Source organism: Rhopalosiphum padi, chromosome 2, assembly GCF_020882245.1.
Source record: "Rhopalosiphum padi isolate XX-2018 chromosome 2, ASM2088224v1, whole genome shotgun sequence".
Lineage (NCBI taxonomy): Eukaryota > Metazoa > Arthropoda > Insecta > Hemiptera > Aphididae > Rhopalosiphum > Rhopalosiphum padi.
Genome location: NC_083598.1, coordinates 86109453 through 86135094, shown reverse-complemented (window position 1 = coordinate 86135094; position 25642 = coordinate 86109453). Strand labels below are relative to the sequence as shown.

General features: G+C 29.5%; 1 protein-coding gene across 1 annotated transcript; it reads right to left on the bottom strand.

Annotated features, from left to right (window-relative positions):
* Positions 1–2460: 2460 nt before the first annotated feature.
* LOC132920675 (uncharacterized) lies at positions 2461–24481 on the bottom strand. The gene is made up of 4 exons (XM_060983235.1): positions 24208–24481; positions 14691–14872; positions 5410–5549; positions 2461–3597 (listed from the first exon to the last, which is right to left on the bottom strand). Exons 2-4 carry the CDS (start codon positions 14710–14712, stop codon positions 2692–2694), a joined length of 1068 nt encoding a protein of 355 aa, XP_060839218.1. The 5' UTR covers positions 14713–14872; positions 24208–24481; the 3' UTR covers positions 2461–2691.
* Positions 24482–25642: the final 1161 nt, after the last annotated feature.

The following is a 25642-nucleotide window of genomic DNA, read 5'->3' as shown; positions in this document are numbered from 1 at the left end:
TTTAAAATATAAAATAAACTGAAATTAAAATTTGATTAACATTAAATTATTATTCCTTAATACTTTTTATCCATACATTACCACTTTTTTTAAAAATTAACTAAATCGCTATACTACCAATTGTCATTACATAGTTATTCAATATATAAGTAAGTGATTAGCAAATGAAATATTAATTTTATTAATATTATTATTCAAAAATAATAATCTAGAAATAAAATTTAAAAGACACATGATAGTATCTACTAAAACCTGATAGTGTGAAAAACTAGTTTCTGAGGTTTTATAAGTTAAATTACAATCGATATTGTATTTATATTGTTAATTACAAATAAATTCTAACTCATGCTTATAAATAATACCAAAATAAAAACAATTATTAATATGTAGTAAGTAAAATAGGAAATTTAATACCTAATACAAAGAAAAATTGAATTTTATTCGTCAATAAATAAGAAAAAACCAAAAATCTAATTAAAAATCAATAATAATAGTAATAATCAATACAAACGTGTCGTTTAAATATTAAATTATAGTATAATATTGGCATATATTAAGTACAGAATAAAACGCCTATAACCTACCCTAAAAATCCTGAGAAAATATTATTTTAAAACTGAAATAGTAAAATGTAAAAATATGATTATTCTAATATATTTTATTAAAATAATTGAATATCATACAAAACTATATTACATTTAAATGGACAATAGATAAGAAAGCATTTGGGGAAAAGTTAAAAACTTGATATCAGTAGTTAATTACAAGGGAATTATACCTATTACCTACAGATCTTTTACAGCAGGCTAGTGTGTTATATGCCACATGCGTTTTCAATTATATAGGTACTGCACGAACAATTTATTTATGGTTTCGGATTTAATGAGGCAACTACTTAATGATAACCTATTTCTCTAATGTACACTTCTAACGGATTTAAATAATGTAATAACATATATTATGCAATCGCGGGTTAAAGTCCATCGAAAATATTATTAAAGAAAAATAGTGTTATTACTACACTAAATATACAGGGCAACGGTGTGTGTGCATAACCTGCAATAGGCTCACCATTATATCTACAGGAGGTACTAACTAGGTGGGTCTTCGTAATCCTATACAGCCAAAACTAAGGAACGTATTGTTTTACTTTTCGGGTGTAATACACTTATAGCGTTTACGCGGAAACTGACGAAATATAAATCATGGAAAATCGGGTTTGAAGGTATGTTACTGAAAAAAAATATAATGTTATTTAATAATAAAGCATCAAAATTTAATTATTATAAAACACATAACAAAAAAATAAAAAATAAATACCATTATACTTTGTTCACGTGGAATAAAATCAAAACAATAAAATATACACATTAAAAACAATATAATAATAATAATAATAATAATAATATCATGTGTCTTCTTAACCCAAACTAATAAATACTGAATTTTTTAAAATATTTATTTGTTGTTTTTATGCACGAATCATGAACTCATTATAATATAATATATTATTATTGTAAAGCTAAAAATTGTATCATTATTATACACAGTAATTATTATTATTATGAATTGAAAAAAAAAACAGATAATATTATGTCTAGTGACTAACTTTTATATATATAATATACTAATTAATGATTGATAGTAAATGTACAGTTTAATAGTAAATGATGGGTATATATCGTGCGGTCATCATAATACAGGAAGAGCGGAAACGTCGCAAATAGTCCTCGTGTATAGGTATAGTCGATCGGAAAATTCGATCGCACCGAAATCGATCTACGGAACACTCTCTCGCTCTCTCTCTATATATATGTATGTGTAGGTGGGTGTGTGTGTATAAATCGTAACGGGGAGGAAAATCTCTGTATATATATATATATATATATATATATATATATATATATTATACTCTTCGAGGCTTAAGCAAGAACCACCACATTTTCCGTAACGGCATAACGCTAACCGTCGCGACAAATTACATTGTATACATCCTAATATATACGAGTATACCGCGGTATACGCGGTATACACATATATTATGTCGTCCTAATCCTACATAGCAGCTATACACCTATATGATGTGGCGCACACGTCGCACGTACCTACCAGCTATATTATACTACACATAACATTAAAATATAAGAAAACGTTTAGAGAAAAAAAATTACACGGTCGTCGCGGCGAGACATTGTGAGGTGCTACCCCCATGAGGGATATCTGAATGTGAAAAATCTCAGAGATCATTATAATAGTTTTTTTCAATTACGCTGATTATTATTTACTAAAAATGGGGCAATACGCACGACGTCACATCGCGCGGAGTGTTGATGTCCTTGCACACACTGACGCGCGCGCTTGTTTACGTTTACCCTACGCGATATACCCTTTCGATCGTTCAAAACGTATAAGAGACGCGATGATTACGACGAAACACACATAAATCAAAACGAAAAAAAATAATAATAAAATTTCAACATTTATGTATACATAAATCGCGGCGTTCGTATAAATGTATACACACAAACGCGTACATTATCACAACGCGCCCGACGTATTATCTCATACGGTAGCCGTTGCGACGCTGATGAATTTGTTAAAAAGGAGGGGGGAGGGTGGGGAGGAAAAGGAAATAAAATATTTGAAACGCGGAGAAATCGGACGGAGACGACGACGACGACGACGGCGATTTCACGCGGCCGACGACAGGAGCGCGGCCGGTTCGGTCTTGTTGTTGCCGGCCGAGTCGTTGTTGGCCGCCTTGACGTCGGACGACGGCGGCGATTGGGGGCCGCCCTTCACGTTGTCGGCGCCGGTGCCGCGGCGGCGTCTCCTCCGGCGGCGGCGCAAGCACACGCACAGCGCGACCATCAGGGCCACGGCGATGGCCAGGCCCGAGCCGATGGCCCAGTACGGCGTGTTCCGGTGCTCCCACTCGGCCATGCACTCCTTGAACACGGCCAGCGCCTGTTCCGGGGTCCGGGCGCACGCGTCGCTGTTCGGGTCGTCGCGCTCGTCGGCCTCGCCGTCCCCGTCCACCGGTTCCGGGCACTGGACCGGGTGGCCCAGACCGTACACGGCCACCTTGTGCGTTTCGGTCCACTGGACGACGCGCCGGCACCGGCAGTGGGCGCCCGGCTGGCCGGGCCGGAACAGCCTGGTGGCGCCCGTCACGTTGAGCCGGGCCAGGCGGCACGTGACCGCCAGCTGGGCCGGGTCCAGGTCCGCGATTTCGCCGTTCTCGGACACGTCCAGTGTGACCAGGTTGGGCATGACGCCCAGCGCCGGGTACGCTTTCAGGTCGCAGCCCCTGAGCTGCAGCGTTCGCAGTCCGACGGCGGAGACCAGTTGCCGCACGTCCTCCACCGGGTTCGCGTTCAGGTTCAGGTGGGTCAGCGATTTGGGCAGTCCGGCCGGCACCGCCTTGACGGCGTTTTGCGTCAGGTCCAGATAGTCCAGCTCGCTGAGCGACGCCAGCGCCACGGGGTCGATGGTGTGCACCTGGTTGAACGCCAGTCTCAGATGCTTGATGTTCGGGTACGGGGCGAAACTGTTGTTGAGCAACTTGCCGATGTAGTTGTGCTCCAGGTTAAACGTCTATATAATATATAAACAACAACCCAAAACATCAAAACGTGAGAGATTTGCGTTAAAAACATAATATAAATACAGTTTTTAGATTATTATTTTTTCGGTGGGGAGGGGAGGGGAATAATGATGCATCCAACGTATAATAAGTCCTAACGTAAGGACAAGGTATGGTTTCGAAGAGTCGTATATTTCACTTTAGGATAAATTATAGGGGCGAATGTAAGTTTCTACACGATAAAATAAGGTACATGTGTAAGTTCCTACACAAAGTATGTTAAAAGTTATCAATCTAATATTAGTTATATCATATTCTAATACTGTCATACATTTTAACCCTTTATTCTATATAATATATAATTCTTTATAATATTTAATAATTTTCCCTATAAATATTATCAATTTAATAATTTTAAAAATAATAATTGTAATAATATAATAATAATTCGTCATTTATTGTAAAAAAAAATATACAAATAAGGCATTCTATATAATATTTAATTATTTTTAGTATTTTATAGACGTAGATTGATAACTTATAATATTCCTAGTGTAGGAACTTACACAAGTACCTTTTTTTTTTCGTGTAGGAACTTACACATCACATATGTAGGAATTAACGTATGTAATTGTCTACCTGTTACTCTCGTGTAGGAACTTACGATTCCCCAATTATAGTATATATCAGAGCTATAGGGACGTCCTTTTTGCGCACCAGTGGTGAAATTAATATTGAATCTGTGTGGACATTCCTATAAACAAGTTGGCCGTTATAAGCATAGACGGATGTTTAGTTGAATATTTATATTTATTTAATATTTATTCGATTTTTGGAGGGTTTATTGAAATACTTGGGTGGCTAAGCCCCCTCAAAGTCCCCCCCCCCCCGATGACGTACGCCGTGTGTTCAGTGTACACTACCATACATGGTATCATGCTATTTTTTTTCAAAATATTTCGTCAAATATTATAAGGTGCATGTCCAAGAGTGACGTTTTATACTCGATGAATCATCGATGATTTCCTGCTGGACACTCCTTGAAGTAGAAAAAACAAACACAGATTTATGAATACCGACTAATTTTACGAACGCGTCTAATTATCTTCCTATTGTTTTGTAGGTCACGAGGAAAGTATATTGTACATTATATAATACAACTTTTTGGCGTGAGTACTTTTTTTTTTTTTCTACTTAAAATCGCCACGCCAAGAAAGGCGCGTGCGAGTATATTTTCAAATTCCTGAATCGATGAATATAATATACGCATTAACGAAATGCACAATATGTATAATGGACAAAATGGCGTGTCCGACGTTATATACACACTTAAACACACAGACCAATAAACGCGTACGCGGTCCGAACTTCAAGCAATCAGTTTATCGTGAGAAAAAAAAATAACTATTATATTAATATTTATTACGACGTCGACGGTGTGTGATCTATTTACAGGCGGGGCGGTAACTCGCAAGACACCGCGGCAATGATGTATTTTCTTATTATTTTTTATCTGTTGGCTCGATTTTTCGCTACAATTTTAAGCATAGCGTCGGGTGTCGGGACCAATAAGTACTAAGACTGAAATTTAACAGACCGCCAAGTCCTCCTATACCGAACGCCAATAACGAATATAATTCAATTTTACAAGCTGAGATATTTGCGCAAAATCCAATCGGGCTACCTATACCGCGCGCGCGGAGAATCGACAAGAAATCCATTTTTTTTTTACGCGGGACACACTCATTAGCATTATTTACTGCGCGGGCCTGTCAGATTTCAATTATTAAATTTATTCGCATTAACGTCTCGTCTACACAAACCTCGACGTCTTCCAACTCGTCGTTGGGTACCGATGTAAGTTCTTGATAGGCACAGTTGACGTACCACCCTTTGGCGTCTTTCGATTTGACGCATTTCGTCCCATCCGTGACGATGACGGACACGCCAAAAACAATGATCGCTGAAACATATAATGAACATCGGTATTAGGTACACCTCTCCTTCTAATAATAATTATTGCGTTTTGTACGTCGTGTGTAAAACACGCGGACGAAAATACGAAACGAATTCGGGTCGCCGATAACAGAGCCGCAAGTCACAACACCGTAACCGTATAGGTAAATTGTTATTACAAGATATCGTTGTTGCCATTCAACGCAAATCGCAATAACGGCGAATTACTCCGTTGGCGGTACCAAACCGTCAAAATGTCAAATAATCACGTTTTTCCTCGCCAAGTGAATATTATTAATTTAAATAATAATAATATTATGTCTATTGACTTTTAACACGACATGTAATGCAACAATACGCATTATTTAATATTGGTAACACTGTCCGATGGACGTTGATTTATTCATCAAAATACGTTTAATAGGTACATAAATGCATAATTAATGATCAATGGTTTCATTAGTATAACACAATTAGTAGTAAACATACCTATTATTATGGTCCGATCACAGTTCTACATATATATTTGTCTTAAAATTTAATTTTTAGTGTCGTATCGTATTGATGTACATTCACATTCAATAACAATAATTATGTATAAATTCATATTAATTAATCATTTACTAATTTTTAGTGACTATAAATCCGGTCACTCAATTATGTTATATTATATTAATAAAAAAAAAAGCCCCGACCAAGAAGTCGACAATTTTAATAAAAATAATACAGTACAGAATTCGAATGATTATCGAATATCAATCCTAAACATTTCGATTAAAGATTAAAATGATATCGAATTAATGTATTTAGTATTATTATACATGTAATAACCTATAAGTCCATTATAGCAGGTGTATATCATTACAATCCAATTATTTGTGTATATTCGTTTATTTATACTTTAAACTCTAACAATAATGTTCACGGAATTTTTCAATTTGTATCTTACAGACAGAAGAAAATGTCAATTTATAGGTACGTATAATACAATATCCGCATTAATATCAATATCAATCCACCAATACTGATGGATATATTATTATCCATCAATTTTACTCGGATAAACTTCGAGGATTAAAAATCGTCTTTAAAATAATCGTTTTAATCTTTGTGAGATAAACTCAAAAGTACCTTATACTAGAAAAAACCTAAAAACTTTGTTGACCATTTTAGCAGACAATGCTCATTAATTAATAATTTGATGTTTAGTATTTCGCTGAATATAGTAATTTTGTATAATTTATTTTAAAAAAACGTATACCACACCCAAAGCTAATATGATTATAATTTGTATAGTACAAGTTTTGGAATATAATACATAATTATTTTTTTCCACCGGTTTAGGTGACTAACTAAAGTCACTATGGTTACCAAAACGAAACCATAGCAAACATCGATGGGCATCATATTGTTATGATGTCATCGTAGGCTTATTTCCAAGAGTTTACGTAACAAGAAATGTTAAAGTAGGATATTTTAGCCATAATCGTGATTTAATCCCAGCTAATGCCGACGATGGTAAAAAAATCGACTGTTTAATATTTACTAAATAAACATAAAATGTATAAAAAGTTAAATAAACAGGTAATATAGTTAACACTAAACAACGAGCACGTTATGGATAAATTAAAATACGAATCGAACGATTGCGGGAATCTGACACATTTTCTATATTGTTGTTTATTATTACTGTTATTGGCTACGAGAAGAAATATATACCTACATTTCGAATGACCCTGTAAAATCGACACATTAATACATATTTTATTAACCACGTGTGCCTACATAGTTTACAACCTGTAATTTTAATATTAATGTATGTTATCTAAAGGTTTCAGATCCCCATAAAGCCAAAGCTATTCATTTTCCCATCGTTATCCTTTACGAAATGCATTCGATTTCCTGTTCGAATTTACTTTGTATTGTGGTCACTCGACACCGACAGTATCGATGCGTATTATTGTTGTGCGTGGCAACTGGTAAGTTCCAAGGTGATTTCAACCAGTTGTGGCTTTTTCTTCTCGTATAAATAATTCGAAGTGTAAGAATATCACAATATCGGTCGAATTGTGGCGTTTTCCCTAACTACATTAAATACCAGTAACTTTATATAATAGTCCAATTTTCATTTTTTTTTTTCTGTATCGTGCTCTTATTATTCTTCAACAGTTGTAATATACAGTAGGAGCACCGGTTAGGTAGGCGTAATGACCTTAGGGTAATAATCTATAATTATTGTAATTTTTTCAATAAGCTCTTTCTATGCATTGTTTTAAATATATAATATTGAATTTTAAACTTTAAAATTATACCGATTACTGTTGTAATAATTAGGGACAACAGTTAAACTATTTTTTATTTTTTTTTAATTACCTATACGCTATATGACACCGCTACACTGGTAAATTGTTATATTGACCTACCGTAATATAACGATTTATACACGAGACAGTAAACGCGTATTTTTAAATTTAATTGGTGTGAATTAACACCTCATTCCAGCGATCAAAAAGTAAAAACCAATTAATATTCAAAATTGAACTATAGTATAACACTCCTCATTATACCACTGAACTAATAATTTAAAAATAACCTTCGATAATGATTTATTACCACGAGAACAAAAAATTCAATCCTAAGTGAATATACGTGGTTTAACAAGCTTGGTTTACATATGACACAATATAAATTTGTATTAAAACATTAATTAATCCAACAGTTAACAATAAACATAATATTATAACGTAAAATACAGTTTTAGTTACCCTACACAAACAAATAGGGCTTCGTGGTTAGTGAGGGAACTCATAAAAAGGGGGAAAAGGTTAATTCGTATTTATATATACCAATATACATATATATTTCGATGATTAAAAGAGTAAAACAGTAATCAATATCTATCTAAAATAATCACGTTCACTCTATTCCATTATCAATATTATGATAACTGTAAAAACATAACTTTTTAAATAAGATACAAAAAGTTTACCTAATCTACCGGATAGAGCCACTTGTAAATCTAATGTAAAACATATAAAAACACGATTTTCATTACGCGTCAGGAAAAATTATAGTAAACCGGATAGTAAACATTAATTTATTAAATTTATTAAATTTTTTTTAACGTAAACAGTAAACAGTACATAATAGATCATTTTATGATGCCATCATTACTTTTAAAAAAATACCACTATTCTGCAATAGTGCAATGTTCTGTGCATCGTGCAATCCGGCTTTTTGATAGTAATAATTTTAGATAATAATTATACCACACTGCACAAATCATTAAGATACACACAAAGTGGAGGAGTAACTAATCATAATTTAAATAACATTGAGGATAGCATATCGAAGGTGAATCTTATAGTTATATAATTATCGATATATAGATTATAATAAAAATATCAGCAAATATAAACATATACATTTATATAAGTATAATTATTATTATTCTTTTTTATATAAATGTGTCATTGAATATTGATCATTGGATTCGGATTTGTAATACAATACTCGAGCGTTATATCAAATTGCATATTATTTAACTAAGTATCCTCTTCGTAAGACAAGTACATATATCTGATAGTTTGTAAATCACAAGGTTCGAATACTATTTGAATAATTAAAACGTTTTTAATAATAATAATACGTCAATCCGTTATTATTAAAAAAAAACTATACTTTAACACTATGTTAATATACTATTATATGTAGTTTGACTATTTTTTTTTCGAAACTAAAAAATCCAACAGATTTGTTCTGCTTCATCTAGTTTATATTATTTTTTTACTTATAACGTTTTACATACAATTATTGAAGTAATAAACCCAAATTTGGTAAAAGACCATCATTACATCTAAATTATCACAATAACAATAAAAAATCAACAGGAAAAAAATTCACGAGTTTAACAGTAACATTGTATTCAGACGCGTGTATCAATTTCTCTTAAAATTACTTAAGCCGATTATTTTCTAACACCACACGAAACTCATTGTGTATAAATATGTAAATATATTAGAATTTAATAGGTACAGCATTCAGATAAAAATAAAATAAAAAATTAGTATATATCTATCATAACAAATACATTTTTATACTATGATAAATTGTGCATAATATATTATGTTATGTTATATTTTTTCAAAAAAATGTTAAGAATTGTTTAAAATTGACCAAATATAGTTGTCTATTGCATTTATTTAGTTAATTTTTGGTTTTCTCATTGCTCCGTTGCTGGCTTGTCACAGCGACTAGAACAAATTGCGGCTGTGATTTGAATACCTTTCAAAATATCAACAAGGACGAAAAGCTGGACAGTGGACGATTTAATATATATAGATCGGTTGGGTGGTATGTTCAAAACGCGTAGAAAAATAAAATATAAAAATTGTTACATTGTAGGTGTTAAGGAGGAAGGGAAGAGGTGGAATTAGCACATTAGTCATTCACGTATTGAACGTGACATGGTATACTACACACTATTGTCTTTTACTTGCCGGCATAATTAATGCAGCCGATAGGACTGCAGTCATGCACAGTCATTGCCGAGATTGTCAGTTGATACATTTTTACATAATATTATAATATAAGTGGACAAAATATAAACTATAGTATTTGTTTATTTTGGTAGACGCACGCACGTCGATGAGTTGACTGTATATCGTGAACCAGTTATTTTTGCGCATAGGTACCTACCACTTGTTGCGCGCGGGAAAGTCATCGTTACACATATTATTAATTATTATATTGTGTACTGGTCATAACATTACAATACGCCAATATATAAACATATCATAACTGTATGCATAACAATTCTCGATACAATAAAAAGAGATACTTGAATAAGCATAATATTATAAGTAATATATTATTATTTATTGATAAAGAAGAAAAGTCAGCAGACAATTCGAATGTATTAAATATATCACGTTATTAATCGGTCACGGTGATTATACATGATATACAAACCTATAGCTATAATAATGTTATATTATATAGGGTAATATTATATTGTTGTATACAATCTTTGGTGTTATTATTAGTCAATTCGCGTGACGCTCCGGAGAAACAAAAAAATAAAATAAAATAATAGTCTTAACCAATTTTCCAAAGAAAAATAATGACGATGGCGATGATGACGAAAGACCGTTCGTGTCGAATTTGCGATTTCACGAGATCAACGGGTTCGTCCGCATTATGAGCGGATGATTTTTCGAATCGAGTACGGTCGGCGTAGCGGCAGATGAGGCACGTTATAAGTATGGAAAACCGTTTTTGGTCATCGACCATGCCAACCGCTACCGAGTGCGGTAATCGTTTTTCCTTACACGGTTCACTGGGTAATAACTCGAAATGAGCGTACTGCAGAGTGGGAACTATAATATACAAGTTTGTTATTATACTTTTTTTTTTTTTTACTCTACAGAGAAGAAAACGACAATCGATTTGTGTCATCGGTAGTTGGTGGACTGTGAAGGACATCCGTAGGTTCCACGGCACTGGAAGACACGTATACAAATGTTATTTTTTACTCGTCTACACATATACAGTTCATTTAGAAATAAAACGACATATTCACATCGACAGTATTCGGAATTCGGTTGCTCATTATTTCATTATTAGACCTATATAATATATATATATATATATATATATATATATATATATATATATAAAATAAAAAACTCAAAACCACACCATTTGTATCTTCGATTTACAGTTAAAATGTAATTAAGACATATTATAATAAGATAGGTACATATTAGTATAGATAATGTATTTTTTCACCAAAATGACGTACAAGGTACCTACGGCACACATTTGTTTTATTAGTATATATACGATTATCTACATATATTATATTTGTAGTTTATACTTAATAATTATATTTACAATTAACTTGCTATTAATAATGCACTATAAATTAAATATTTTCCGATAAGAACATTTTTTAAATGTAAGTGCTAACAAATTGTTGTCACTTGGTCAAAAAAATTATTTAAAAAAGTAATTTGATACACGGTTTTATACATAATACTGAATAATAAACATCATAATACTGAGTATATTTTTACATTATTATTCAAAAGTAAAATTACTGCAACTATACACTTTATATTACTATTGATACATTTTTTTTTAAATTTTTTTTTGAAGAATTGACTCACAATAGATATTGTATAAATTTATTAATTTATAGTTGGAACTACACATAATATGTAAAATTACACATCAGCGCAAGTTCTGATAAATTAATTGTGTAATTAATTTGAAAGACAAATGATATACAACGCATATTATGACGTAGGTACGTATATTGTGCAAAATATAAATTGAATAATTTAACTATTTTATTACCTATTCAATAAATATGATATATAATTCATAGATATACGTTTATAGGTTATAACTAACACATAAGTCTGATCATAATTTTTATTTCATATGCACAAGTACACTGGCAAAAATATAAGTATATCTTTATAACACAGCAATTTGATTATTCGAAACACAATTGAAACTATAAATCTATAAATACGTAACAGAATTAATTAGTTATCCTTATCGGTTAGCAAAAATAATAAATATCACGTATATATTAAGTCAGTAAGTCATTTTTGGTACCAATCATTATACACAAATAATTACTCATAATAATTTAAGAAATGTGGCAAATACATAAATAACGAGTAAATAGTGATATAATTTAGCTATATTACGTTATCATAACTAATTTATTATTATTTTTTTAACGAAGGTTTGGGATACCGATGAATGATTATCAACAAATGTTAATATAGCTAAGGATGCACAATATATGGCCTGTGGGCCGCATTCGACCCGCGTGCCCTTTTTATCTGGCTTGTGTTACATTTCAAATTACTTTTTAAAATTTTAGCGTCTATCAATATTTTATTAAATTATGTTTTTTTTAACATTGAAACATGTTGTAAATATAAAAAGTAAATATTAATGCTACAGGATTATACGATATTGTTTAGGATATTTTATAGTTAACAAACTTAGAATTTATAAATTAGCTTTTAAATTGAATAAATATTGAAAAAAAAATCCTATCAGAGAAGGCTTTAACTTCGAAAATAAGTCAATCGAAATTAAACGTTAAATGCAAGTAAATCAGCTGAAAGTAAATACGCATTTGCGATGTCACTCGCTGTAAGCCGGGGACAACAAAATGCAAATAAAAATGTGGCTTCCTCTTGATGTTAAAAAAAAACTTAAAAACAGTTCAATTTAAATTATAAACATTTTATAATAATTGTTATTATTTAAAAATTTTAATTTTTATAGACAACTCAAATTAACTTTTTAAACACTAGTTGTTTACCACTTTATCAGGCAGTCAGATCATAACAATTTTTTCTTAAATAACGTGTATTCTACAATACCCCATTTTGAAAATAAATCTTTAATTTACTGTTGAATATGTATTAAGAACACATTTATTAACTACTATGACCTAAACATATATTTATACCATTATTTGATACGCTGATTATACAGATACCTATACATTTATACATAAAATATTTTTAAATTTAAACATTTAAACTGATGGATAATAAAAAGTTTCGGTTGATTATATTCAATTAACATGGCATATTTTTTTGGCTTTCAATTGCAATGGTTAGTTTACGGTGACGCGCACAGCTATAGGCCTACCCATGATTTAGCATAGACGAAAGAAAACTCGGGCGTTACACTATAATTCATGAAAATCATCAGGAAATAAGGAAATCTATTCTCGGCCATTGTCGAACTGTTATAATGCTGCAGCTGCTATTATTATTATTATTATTGTTATTATCATGTTCCCTATTGATAAACAACATAGATTCTATGAACCATGTCCTCGTCCAGCAGGGAGTGTGATGCAAAAGAAAGTGGAGAAAATACGGCAAAGCGATGGAAATATTCGAATATATAATGTTATGAAAAATGAAAAAAAAACTAAATTGCACTTTCTAATCGAATTTGTTGTCAAAGCACTTATATTGTACAGTCTCTAAGTCATTATTATAAAATCTATATAGATCCACTTTTACAGCCTTAACTATAAAAGTACTTACTAATATAGGTAATACATATACAATTGCAGTAAACATTATAAACAAGTGGTATTCTCTTTATAGATACTATATAAGCATTATAAACTAAGAGTTGACAGATCTTTTACCATAATTTTATAGATACTCAAAAGAGAACGTATAACAATTACGAATTTTAAATTTTTTTTTCGATTCATATAATTTTATACATCACAGAAGTCAATACAATTTATATTTTACCCGCTTAATAACTGCTATTTAAAAAACGAATGTTAGTTATTTTCGAGATTATTTTAATAAATTTAGAAATATTCAAATAAGATAGGTAGATATAGGTATTAACGATATTTATACAAATGTATTATATTTTTTCTTTATAATTCTAATTAATTTTTAATTGTGATTAATAATACTTAAAATATTTAAAGATAAACATTACGCATACTATATAGTCTTATCTATAAAATATCTCGGGAACCTTGACTACCTACAACCTAAACCTAACGTTTTTTTTTAAATAACACAACAATTTTATAATAATTTCAAAAAGACATTATGTTTTTAAGATCACAAATTGTATTAAAACGTATTACCAAGGTCAGGTTGCGAATATACAACTATACTTCATTACTACATTTAACTTATATTATATCTCATTAGTCATTACCTATAATAACTATTTATGAACATTAAATTAATTTGAAAAATATTTAGTATTTATTTATTTGTTTCCATATAAACAGCTTTTTTGTTTAATATCCATTAAAATTTTTAAAAAATCTCTTTTATCAAAAGAGTTATACCGATATTCACCGATCGTTTTTTTAATGTTGTGATGATATTATTACTTTCAAATTCAAAATAATAATTATACACCAGAGTGCGCAGCAGTGAGGATATAATACGACAAGAATAACAATAATACTCAGAAGTCTGTGTTTTATCGGTATTATTTTTTTTTAAGTGTTAAAACTTATTTTTATTATGATCACCAGATCACTAAAATTATTGTTCGTCACGTGCGCAAAGACCGTATTTTAGAAAATACAAACGATAAATGTATGTATTATACTCACTTAAAATTCCAATTGTCATCATATTGTGTGTTCTTGTACTACAAGACTTTGATCTCTATTGTAAAATAATATTTTCAGTCATGTTACCGTAACGCACCATTACGTAAAGACAGCGTTCAATAAAATTCCGAATCACTGCAGGGTGGAAAGAATATCTTTTGAAAATAACACAACTCGTAGCCCTGAAATAAAATAATTATATTTAATAATTAAAATAATAATATTTTCAGCCAGGTACATAATTTTACTATATAAATTCGATTACTTAACTATATATTATTATTTATTAGCCTATAAATTATGTGCCAACAAAGTAAAATCAATTGGCTCGAGCTTACCAATATATTTGTCGTCAAAAAAATGGTTGTGATGTTATACGCCAAACATTTTAAATAAAATATACTATGCGGGTCGTACCAAAAACTTATAAAAAAATAAAACATCTTTTACAATTTACAAATGTATAACAATTATCATATCGTTAAGAAAGTATATTATACATCATAGTATACCAAAATATAATATGTCTCTCACCCAAGACAAAATAAAAATTGTGTTTGTTTTTTTTCTCTCTTGATTTTCCAATGATCCTGGTGGTCAGGGGTGCATAAAAAAGAACCAAGCCCACGTGTTTTTTATATGCCTATCGTACATAATCTATCACACTCGTTTTGAAGCAGTACGCGATCTACCCGAAAATCATATTGAATCACCGCATTTTTATCTATAAATATAAAATATGTGAAAATGGAAATCTTTGTCACGCATGTTCTCTAAAACTACTCATCAGATTATCTTGATTTTTTTTTTTAATGAAAGAGTACATCACGGATCACGGAGCATGTTTTTCGCCTATTTATGATTCTATAAGTTTATGAAAAATTAAATTATTCATTTTTTTAATAATCGACAAATACGCACATAAAGATATTTGTTTATCATATTACCAATTATTGGTTATTATTTGAAATTAGTATTTTAGTAAACAGTTGATAAAGTATCACGGTACAATTTTTTCTTTTTGTTTTAAGTTCACACTATTGAAATGTTATGAGTTATTTGTTTTTGGTTAAGAAAAGGATTAGGTTTAGAATGAAAAGGAAACCAAAATTGGGTCGTTCAATAAAATTAAAAATTAAAATAAATGTAAAAATGCTGTTGAACGGACAAAAAAAATAACGCTGGGTGGGACAGCTAAGTAAAGTTGACATGTCGGAAATATCATCTAAATACTAAATCAGAAAATCAAGAATATTATTTATCCATACGCGTTACGCTAAATGTTAGTATCTCGGTTAGTATTAATAAGCAACTAAATTTAACACGGATGCATTTTGTACGGGCAACGAAGTACACGGAGATCGTATATATATTATACTTATTTTATTTCTATAATCACTAGAATAATTGATGAATTCATATACTTGATATTTTTTTCCCTTAAACTAAAATTGTCATATCCAAATTACTGTGCCTTTTTTTTGATGAAGAATCGCCACTAATCAACCATGACTGCCTTTTAATTATATACTATAAACTATAATATCGTATATAGAAATACGAAAAGCCAAATAACCTAGATAGACTACTGAGTACGTGATCCTATAGAGGTAAGTATTTGTATGTTTGGCTATGATTCTATTTTATGTGTAAATTATAGGGTTCATTTAACGTGGCATATGCCTTCCAATACAGGTATGTTACCCTCCCCCTTACACAAAATAACCACCTATGTATTTATATATAAATAATTAATTTTATCTTTTAGTATTAATTGGGTCCTACAGGAAAAAGTAAGACGATCGTATAATGTATACATGTTTATAAATCAGATATAAAAGTATATGGATATAATTATATGTTTTTCGATCTCAGGATTATTGGTAGATCGCGTATGACATCACAACCCAAAAAGTTTATATATTCATTGATGGTCGATCGAATATTTTCGATTTTACAAATAGCAAAAATATAACCATATATACAGACAGGGTTATTAACTTATTATCCTTATTCTTATAAAACACAATGTAATGTTTTATCACTTATCAATTTTAATTTACCTTATTAAAGTTTAATGGTACAGAATAAATTATTAAAAACTAAAATGGAAACGTACGAAACTTTCGTGATAAATCATAATTGTTTAGATATGTACTTTGTTTTGTTTACGGTCAGTCATATCGTCTGATTATAATTTAAAAGTTTAATCATCATACATTTTTTACTTCATGTAGCTGATAACAAACTGTCCAGCTATACCAAAAAATAATAATTATAGTACACCAACTGTATTTAAATTTGAATGTATATTCAATATAAATTTGCTCGTACATTATACATAATTAATTGATACGCCCATTAATTTGGCAATAAACCAGACATCCGATTAGTTATTGAGTGCAAACTTTATGATTGAAAAGTATATTCACGAATATTTAAATAGTTCTAATTTTAACAAGTAGTACACTTCCACTAGTTTCAGTCGGACAGTTCGCTAAAAATAACCTGCTGGAACTTTACACGGAGTATTTGGCCACCGATGTGGCTCAATTCCAATTGTATGTTATAAATTTGGATAAATTACGAAAAGAAAATGTTTATTTGAATTATATCTATATCAATAAACATAGTTTTTTTTTATTAAAAGGTACCTACTTTTATATATAAGCATTCTTCTAAATTATCACCGTTCATCGAAACCATTTTTTTAAGCTCACTTAAAAATTTTATTATTTTATTTACATGATTTTATTTTGATTACACAATAGACGATGTTGTTGAAGTTTTTAACGCTGTTCTTTGTATAAAAGTAGTCGAAATAAATAGCGTTGCCCCAGTTAAGTAAAGCAAACAATTCCAAAGCTATTTTAATATACTAATTATACTGGACACCTATCTAAATAAAATATACAAATTTATAAACAACCAAACTTCAAAATACTATAACAATTTTTTGCATTTATAGAAATATAGACTATAAAAACGTTAAACAGTTTAAATTAATAACTAAACATAAGTTTAACAAATAGATAGTATATTAAAATTGCATTGTCAACACATCAAATACATTTAATATAACTAGACTATACACTTTTTGAGTAACGATGATTATAATTATTATTAATACCAGTATATACAGTGAAACCTACCCTAACGAACATCTTCCAATAGCGGAGATATATTATTTTAATCTTATTTTTAAAAATAATTACAAAGGACAAAAGAAAAACGCACTTACACTAAATATAACGATTAACGATAAATAACTCTTTCAAACACCGAATTAAATTGTTTTTTATGTATGCATTCCTCTTTTTTTATATAGGTATTTATTTGAATATGTATTGTTAAAACATTAAAATTATATAATATCATTAAAACTAATTTAACACGATTCTTCATTAGAATAATTAATTTAACCATGCGATAGAATATTATACTAATGATCTAAAATAAACGAAACGTAGAAGTCTGCAATATAATGTTCTCGTAAAGTAAAAACGCAATAGATTGCAGAATAATTTTAAACGTTAAAATGCTGAATTATTATTTTATTGCTAAAAAAAAATAAGTAGGTGCATGGATTTCAGTCGATTTTGCACAGTTGCCTAAATAGGTATCTACTATTTTAAACGCATCCAGGCGCTTATAGTCTTTCCCTGTCATTTGACACGCGTATACTAGTGGACCGTTAAGTAAAAATGAGTAAATAATTAGGCAGGTACAAATTTTTTTTTTATCATGGTACTGTGATTCTTTCGTAACATTTGAATACACTTCCCATGAAGTATGAACAGATATATTATTACCGTAAACCATTGCTACATTTTTAACTGTTGAAATACAAACCAAATCACCGCAGATGTATTTTATTTCGATTCAACGGGATATCAGCGATACCAAAAACAAAAAACAAAGAACCTAATATATAAATGACATCATTGTATATTTTACTTATCTATTTAAACGTTCGATATTAAATACATATTTGTCGAGATATTTGTACTGATATTTTCTAAACAGACAAATTATAATCCTTTTATTATTGAGGATTAATGAAGTTGATTGCTAATTGTTCGAAAAATTATTCGATAACGATATAATATTTGGTTGACTCTCGTGTACATTTTATTGTTTTAACAGATATAGATTTCTGCACGGATCTCTATTACAGTTGTTAATTGTAGGGACATTTAATTAAAAAAACAGTGCGTAGTATCATTACAAACAGTTACAAACTGTAAAAACTGATACTCATATACCTATTATATATTTTTTGGTATTCACAGCGATCACGTAAATAATAAATATATTAACTAAACAGTTTGACCTATAACATTGAATTCAACATCCCGATAACAAGTTTTAGTTTCGATAATAGTAATTAGAAATCATGAGCTACTGCTACTCACGATTTTATTTTTAAGTTTTCTTTAGTGCGACATTCGGTTAGAATATTCCTTATGGTTTATAATTAGGTAAACTCCACATGAAAGGCATCACATTATTGTTGGCCCTTTTTTTTTAATCATTATAGGAAACTGCGTGTTACACCAACATTGGTATGACCAATATGTAACCTACAGCAATATAGGACATTGGACTTTGTCTTGATATTTTTTTAGTGGGTAGACCGGACCTTGCCATATAATATAATTACTTTATTGATAGTCTCATAGATGAAAATCTAATGATATGATGTGTGCTTATCGGAAGCTTAAACAAACGTCAAACGCTATTTTCAATAATATAATGTTTTATGTTATCTCATTTTTTCATTCTTTAAATAATAGGTACCTATATTTTTTATAATAATAATGTAGACCACCTATTGTATTGGAAATGTGGTGAGTACCGTGCAGACCTTGAGAATATGTGGACCACGTTAAAAAATCCGTATAAAAAATTGTTATTTTAAAGATAATAATATGATGTATTTGTCATTGTGTAACCATAGAAGCGGAATTAATTTAGGTAATAAAAGTATGACACAAAACAAACGGTAGAACATTATTACAGGATATTCATCAATAATATGACGAATGACGATATTTATAGTTCTGTCTTGAGAACGTATTAATAGGTATTTATCATACATAATATTTAATATTAAAATATGTTATTTATTTTACTCGATATATGTATATATACTACGGAACATTAAATACCTATAAGTATGCCAAACGCATGAAAAACTAAATTTAATTTTAGGTAGGTACTCAATGTGTTCAGTAGGTACGGGAAGTGAACAACATACAAATAACTAAAAAAAACTTCAGAAAAAAAATAATTCAATATGGTTCTATTAAATATTTTCTATTTAAAAATCAGTTTTAGCAATTCCCAATGACTGGCAGTCGAGATGCATTATGAGTTTAAAAAAAAATATAGGACAATATCTATAGTTAGGTGCAATGGTTCAATGAATTTATTTTATGATTGATAAAAAAATCAGAGAAAAAATGTTTCTTCATTTTACGATATAGGTAGAATTGTGTATTTATCGATTTATATAGCTATTTAAAAATAATTTTTAAACAGTATTTATTATATGAATTAAATCATAATAAATTATAATATTCAATATATAAAATACCTAATAAGTATAATTTCTGAGATTATTATTTATTTTTTTAATACATTTTTATCAAATTTAACTATAATAGTGTGTTATATATAAAAATATAGTTAAATATTATTTATATAATATATTATGTTCTTTAATGAAGGTAAAATTAGTATAGGTAAGCATCATAAAATATATATAGTAATAGGTAGTTATAATGTATAATACACGTGACATTAAAGATGATTAAGTTTTAAATTTATAATGGATAACATAACAATTATTGTAAGTACACACATACCTACGATTATTAATTCGTTAAATTATAAGCTACGATATTTTAGTCGACAATTATTTAAACAAATATTATATATTATAGGTACCTGTGTACAAATAAAATATAAAAGTCGTTGATCTTATTATATTGTGCAGACAATTCGTTAGATCAGAAATATTGACGAGAATATACACACGGGTGTCTGTAAGGTTATAGAGTAGTGCCTCGAGTGGGAGTGGTACACATGAAATTTACTACCACTTTTGCCAAACGGTCGACGAGAATGATTTTGAGCGCGCCAAAAAACAGCTGCAAAATGAAAAAAAAAATAGGCCTCTTGTCCATTTGGTCCGTTTGCAATGAACACACACACAATATAATATGTATTATTATTACTATTATTAAATACCTGGTGGTTGGAAAGCGAGAGGGGCAGATGGTCGGAAATCGCGTGCGTCTATACGCCGCAGTGAGAGGCACACAACGGTCCCGGACACACAAAAGAGTTCCCCGCGTTACACCAGCACACCACCGGCCGAATTATAATACACGAAATCCAAACGTCCCTTCGACTCTCGTTCTCGCATTATATTAATCTATAGCGATGGTGGCGTACTACATCGTGTGTGTGTGTGTGTGTGTGTGTGTGTGTGTGTGTAATAATACCCGCGTCATGTTTTTTAAAGCACAATGGCGCGGGCGGCTATATTATAATGTTGAGAAACAAACGAGACGTTTATTTTATCGATAAGAGAGCAAAACAAAATTAAACGAAATTCACACCGTTGTGCGCGCAGCGTGTACAATAATATTATATTATTAAGTATACACATATATGTATATACAGTGGTGGTACTGTGACGCCGAGACAGTAATACAATATGACGACGATGTGCCCAGCATACGCGGGGTTTAGAATTAAATAGGGATATACATATGTAGGGTATATTATTTTGCAACGTGTGTTGATGTACTTGTTTAGTTAACACCTACCTACCTAAGATGATTTAACTATATAATATTGTGTACAATATACAAAAACTGTTGAAATGATAATAAAATACGGTAAAATACTAAAAAAGGTATTTTTTTTTTTCAACACGTATGCACCAACGACCGTGTGCTTATCGTAGAAAATATTAGAAATGTATAAATTTTGTGTACTCGATGAAACCATTCAAAAATATTTCGACGTTTTGACACTTACGCATTCATGAATAATCTACACGTCTATTCTTTGAAAAATAAATCCTTTAATATAACGAGAACTGCTTTGAATGCAATAATATTTCAATATTTTATTTCGAACTGTCAACTTTAGTTTACAAAAAAACTGTCCAATTGTATTTATAATATAATAGTAATTGTAAAAAGTACCATATGTTATAAATTATTATTATTATATTTAAAATTTAAATTAATAACTTTTACTCCCATTTGAAAATGAGTTATGATTAAAATACAGAATAGAGTAGATGAATGAAAATTATGCCTAAACAGTAAATAAAAAACGTTTTAAATATTCTAGTTTTCGTGAAAGAAAGAAAACAATACTACAAAATCAAATCTATAATAGTTTTATTTCAAAAGTGCTTGGAAATCAATTACTTGATGATTATTAAGTAGTTTTTATACATCGTTAATAGGATATCATAATTGTATACATACTGTTTATTAAATATTTAAATGTATATTTGATATTATTTAGACAAAAGTATAGTGTCTACTAGTTATAACTTAATAATTTAATATATTGCTTTAGTATAGCTGTGGCTTGATAATATTTTACATTCACAAAATAACTAATGGCACCTACCTAATGAATTCAAAATAAATTAGTTTTTTAGTTTGAAGAAAAATATTTACTATTTTTGTACCAAAAATAAAATATAATATATTATAGAAATGTCAAAATGTCAAATGATTCAAGAAATCGTGTTAAATTTCAAAATCATTAATAATAATTAATATTTTATTATGAATTGAAGTCATGGAACGAAAATAAACAAGTAAAAAGAATGATAAAATTGAAATTGAACCATTTTTATAAACATAAATTTAATAAACTATATATTTATAGCCACAACTACCGGCCGATTTTGTATTTTATCTTAACATAATAAATTAATAACATATAACATTAAAAATTAAACAATTATACTTAATTGCAATTCTCAAAATTAAGTTCATATTAAACTTCAATTAATTTAATAAGTAATTGGTTATAGTAAATAAAAACCTAAATTATGTTGTAATTATTATTGTACCTAATTAATATAAATAAGTATAATACCAGTTCCTGCAACATTTTTTATACATTTACTAGTTATCCACATTCCACTTAGTTATAATGATTCTAGCTTTCCGAGTATAAAATATAAAACAGAAGTATATAGGTGAAATATTAAAACATTTATACGTTGTCATCATTTCAAATGAAATTTAATCTTGATACAAAAAACGAACATAAAGAATAATATTGTACTCATGATGTGAAAAAAAAAATGTTTTTTTTTTCAAAATTATTAAAGTACTGAATTGAAAAATGACTGATACGAAAATAAAGCGTTTCTAGTAGGTATAAGTTATTATGTAACAAAAGTAAATCTTAACACCAACGAAATGTTTCGTCTGGATAGTGGGTGCGTATACGGTTAATTGGTTAACACAGGGGTGGCCCTTATAGTTTAAATTGATTTAAAAATTTTCAATCAAAATAAGCTTTTTCAGATAATTCATCCAGTGTGAAACCAATTTTATAATTAACATTTAAAGGGATTCGAGAAGCGATATTCAGTGTTTGTCTAACACGCACAACGTAAGAATTTAGACACGATTTGATTTAGCTACATTTATCTACCAACTGATTTGATAATCTGATAAAAAAATTATAAAATCAGATTTTAATTTTTTAACAAGTATTATTGAAATCAGATACGTTTTTGAAATGATGACGCTCAAGTTATGTCTCTCTTATCAACCTTCTCTCTCGTAAAAAAATAAATTACCCGTAATTTTTCATTTGGATACAAAAAGTTTTCAAGAACTTACAAACCCTAAGATTTATTCGCAAATTTGTCTATTCTTTAAACAATTTTCTATAGCTAATTTTCTAGAAACTGCACCAGTGGCACCACTTAGTTTAATTTGTTGTCATTCATTATAATAACGATATTAAATTATTATCAGCATGTATCAAACAAAGTCCATAACAATAAATAGGTATTTTTTTTTAGTTTCTATTTTTGAACGAATTGTACATGGAATTTTAATTGTTTTGTTTGAAATGCATTAAGAAACCTGAAATTGAGCACGCTTGTAGAGTGGGCTTCCCTATCTTGTTTTAAAAATAACATAAACTTGATTTTTACATTAAATTATTTTATTATAAAAAATTATCAAGTCTCTCGATTGTCGATGATTTATATAGTTGTAGGTTATTGACCCTAAATCCCTGAAAAATTTACCACCCGGAGTCATGGTATTATCCCTCGTTCAGTCGCTCCCCTAAATACATTTTTGGTTGAGATCGTCAGTTCCCCACATTTTATATTATTACTGTAAATTCTAAAAAAAATACGAATAACCAGACTTCAAATCTAGAAATCAAAGGATAATCCGAAACTAGTGATACCATATACATATTAAAATTATTATTACGTTGTACGTACCGTGAGGGTTCCGGTCTCAGAACACGTGCAGCGTTCACGTATGTGAATAATTTGAAAGCATCCAGTGGCTGGTCTATGAGTTAAGACGAACAAATCGTCGGCGATATCAATATCGTATCGACGGCCAGCGGTACGAGTATAAATTTTGAAAAAAAAACCGTTATGAGTGTTTAAACGCGAAGACGATAACGAAATTACAAAAGACGGCAGAGAAATCATACGAGACGGTCGAACGCACGTTGTGAACTGATGTTTATTATTGTTTTGGCAAACCGTTGGCGGCCGGCGAGTGGAAGACGGTCGAATAAAGGGTAGGGAGGGATACGCGACGGATGATTGACGGTAGTGGCGGCGATTACGAAGACGGCAGAGCGCTACCTACACATCGGAACTGCAGGTAAAAATCCGCGAGATTACTTTTCCGATTTACGATAATGAATAATAATTAATAACAATAATAATAAAATCTGTTATTTGTAGCCGGTAAAACGGGTAGGTTATATAATATTATATAGGAACTATATATTATTACATTTCCCGAGTTATTACACTACACTAGGTATCTCACTAAAACAGTTGACACACATATAACTGATTAATAATTAATGATAAATTATAACAAAATCAAGACAAGTATAACGATTTACAAAATGTCAAAATCGTAAAATAATTTTGAAAAAATAATAAATTCTCACATATTATAATACCATACGTTATTAAATGTATTAAAGTTTTTAATTTATATTGTCTAACTAATAATTTAAAAGGCATTATACTTGTATATTTAAAAAAAATAATAAGTAATTAGTACTAATAACACTGTACACAATAAGTATTCTAAATAGGACAAATAGCCAATAGGTACTGACGTACTGTAAAAATAAGTGATAACTTAATAGTTTCAATTTTATTACTATACGATCTAAACTTAGATTTCGGTTAATTCCCCATTAGTTTATATAATACTGTAATAATATTATTTAATGTATAGAAAGAAAGAAAATATATATTATTTTTATTATTATTTGTATAATATTAATTTTTTTTACATATAGAAATATTAGAGACATTCACAAAGTACACATTTTAGTATTTTGATACTTGCAATTTAATTCTATAATTAAAGTACCCCTATTTTTCATTTTATAATCAATGTCTTCCAATTTTGATTCTTTAAATATACTTAACGATCATAATATTTTAAAAATGTTGAGATTTTTTTGATTACATAAGAAATGTCCTGGTGTGGTGATACAGATTTCTGTTTTTTCAAATAATTGTATCTAAATTATTAAGTGGATAATTTAAAAAAAATTTAATGTAACTGATTCAAAATCCGAACGAATAGTTTTTCAGTTATTAAAATATTAATAATAACTAATAAGGATTAAAGTTCTAGAAAATGGTTTTACAAGACTCTAAAATAGAATTTGAT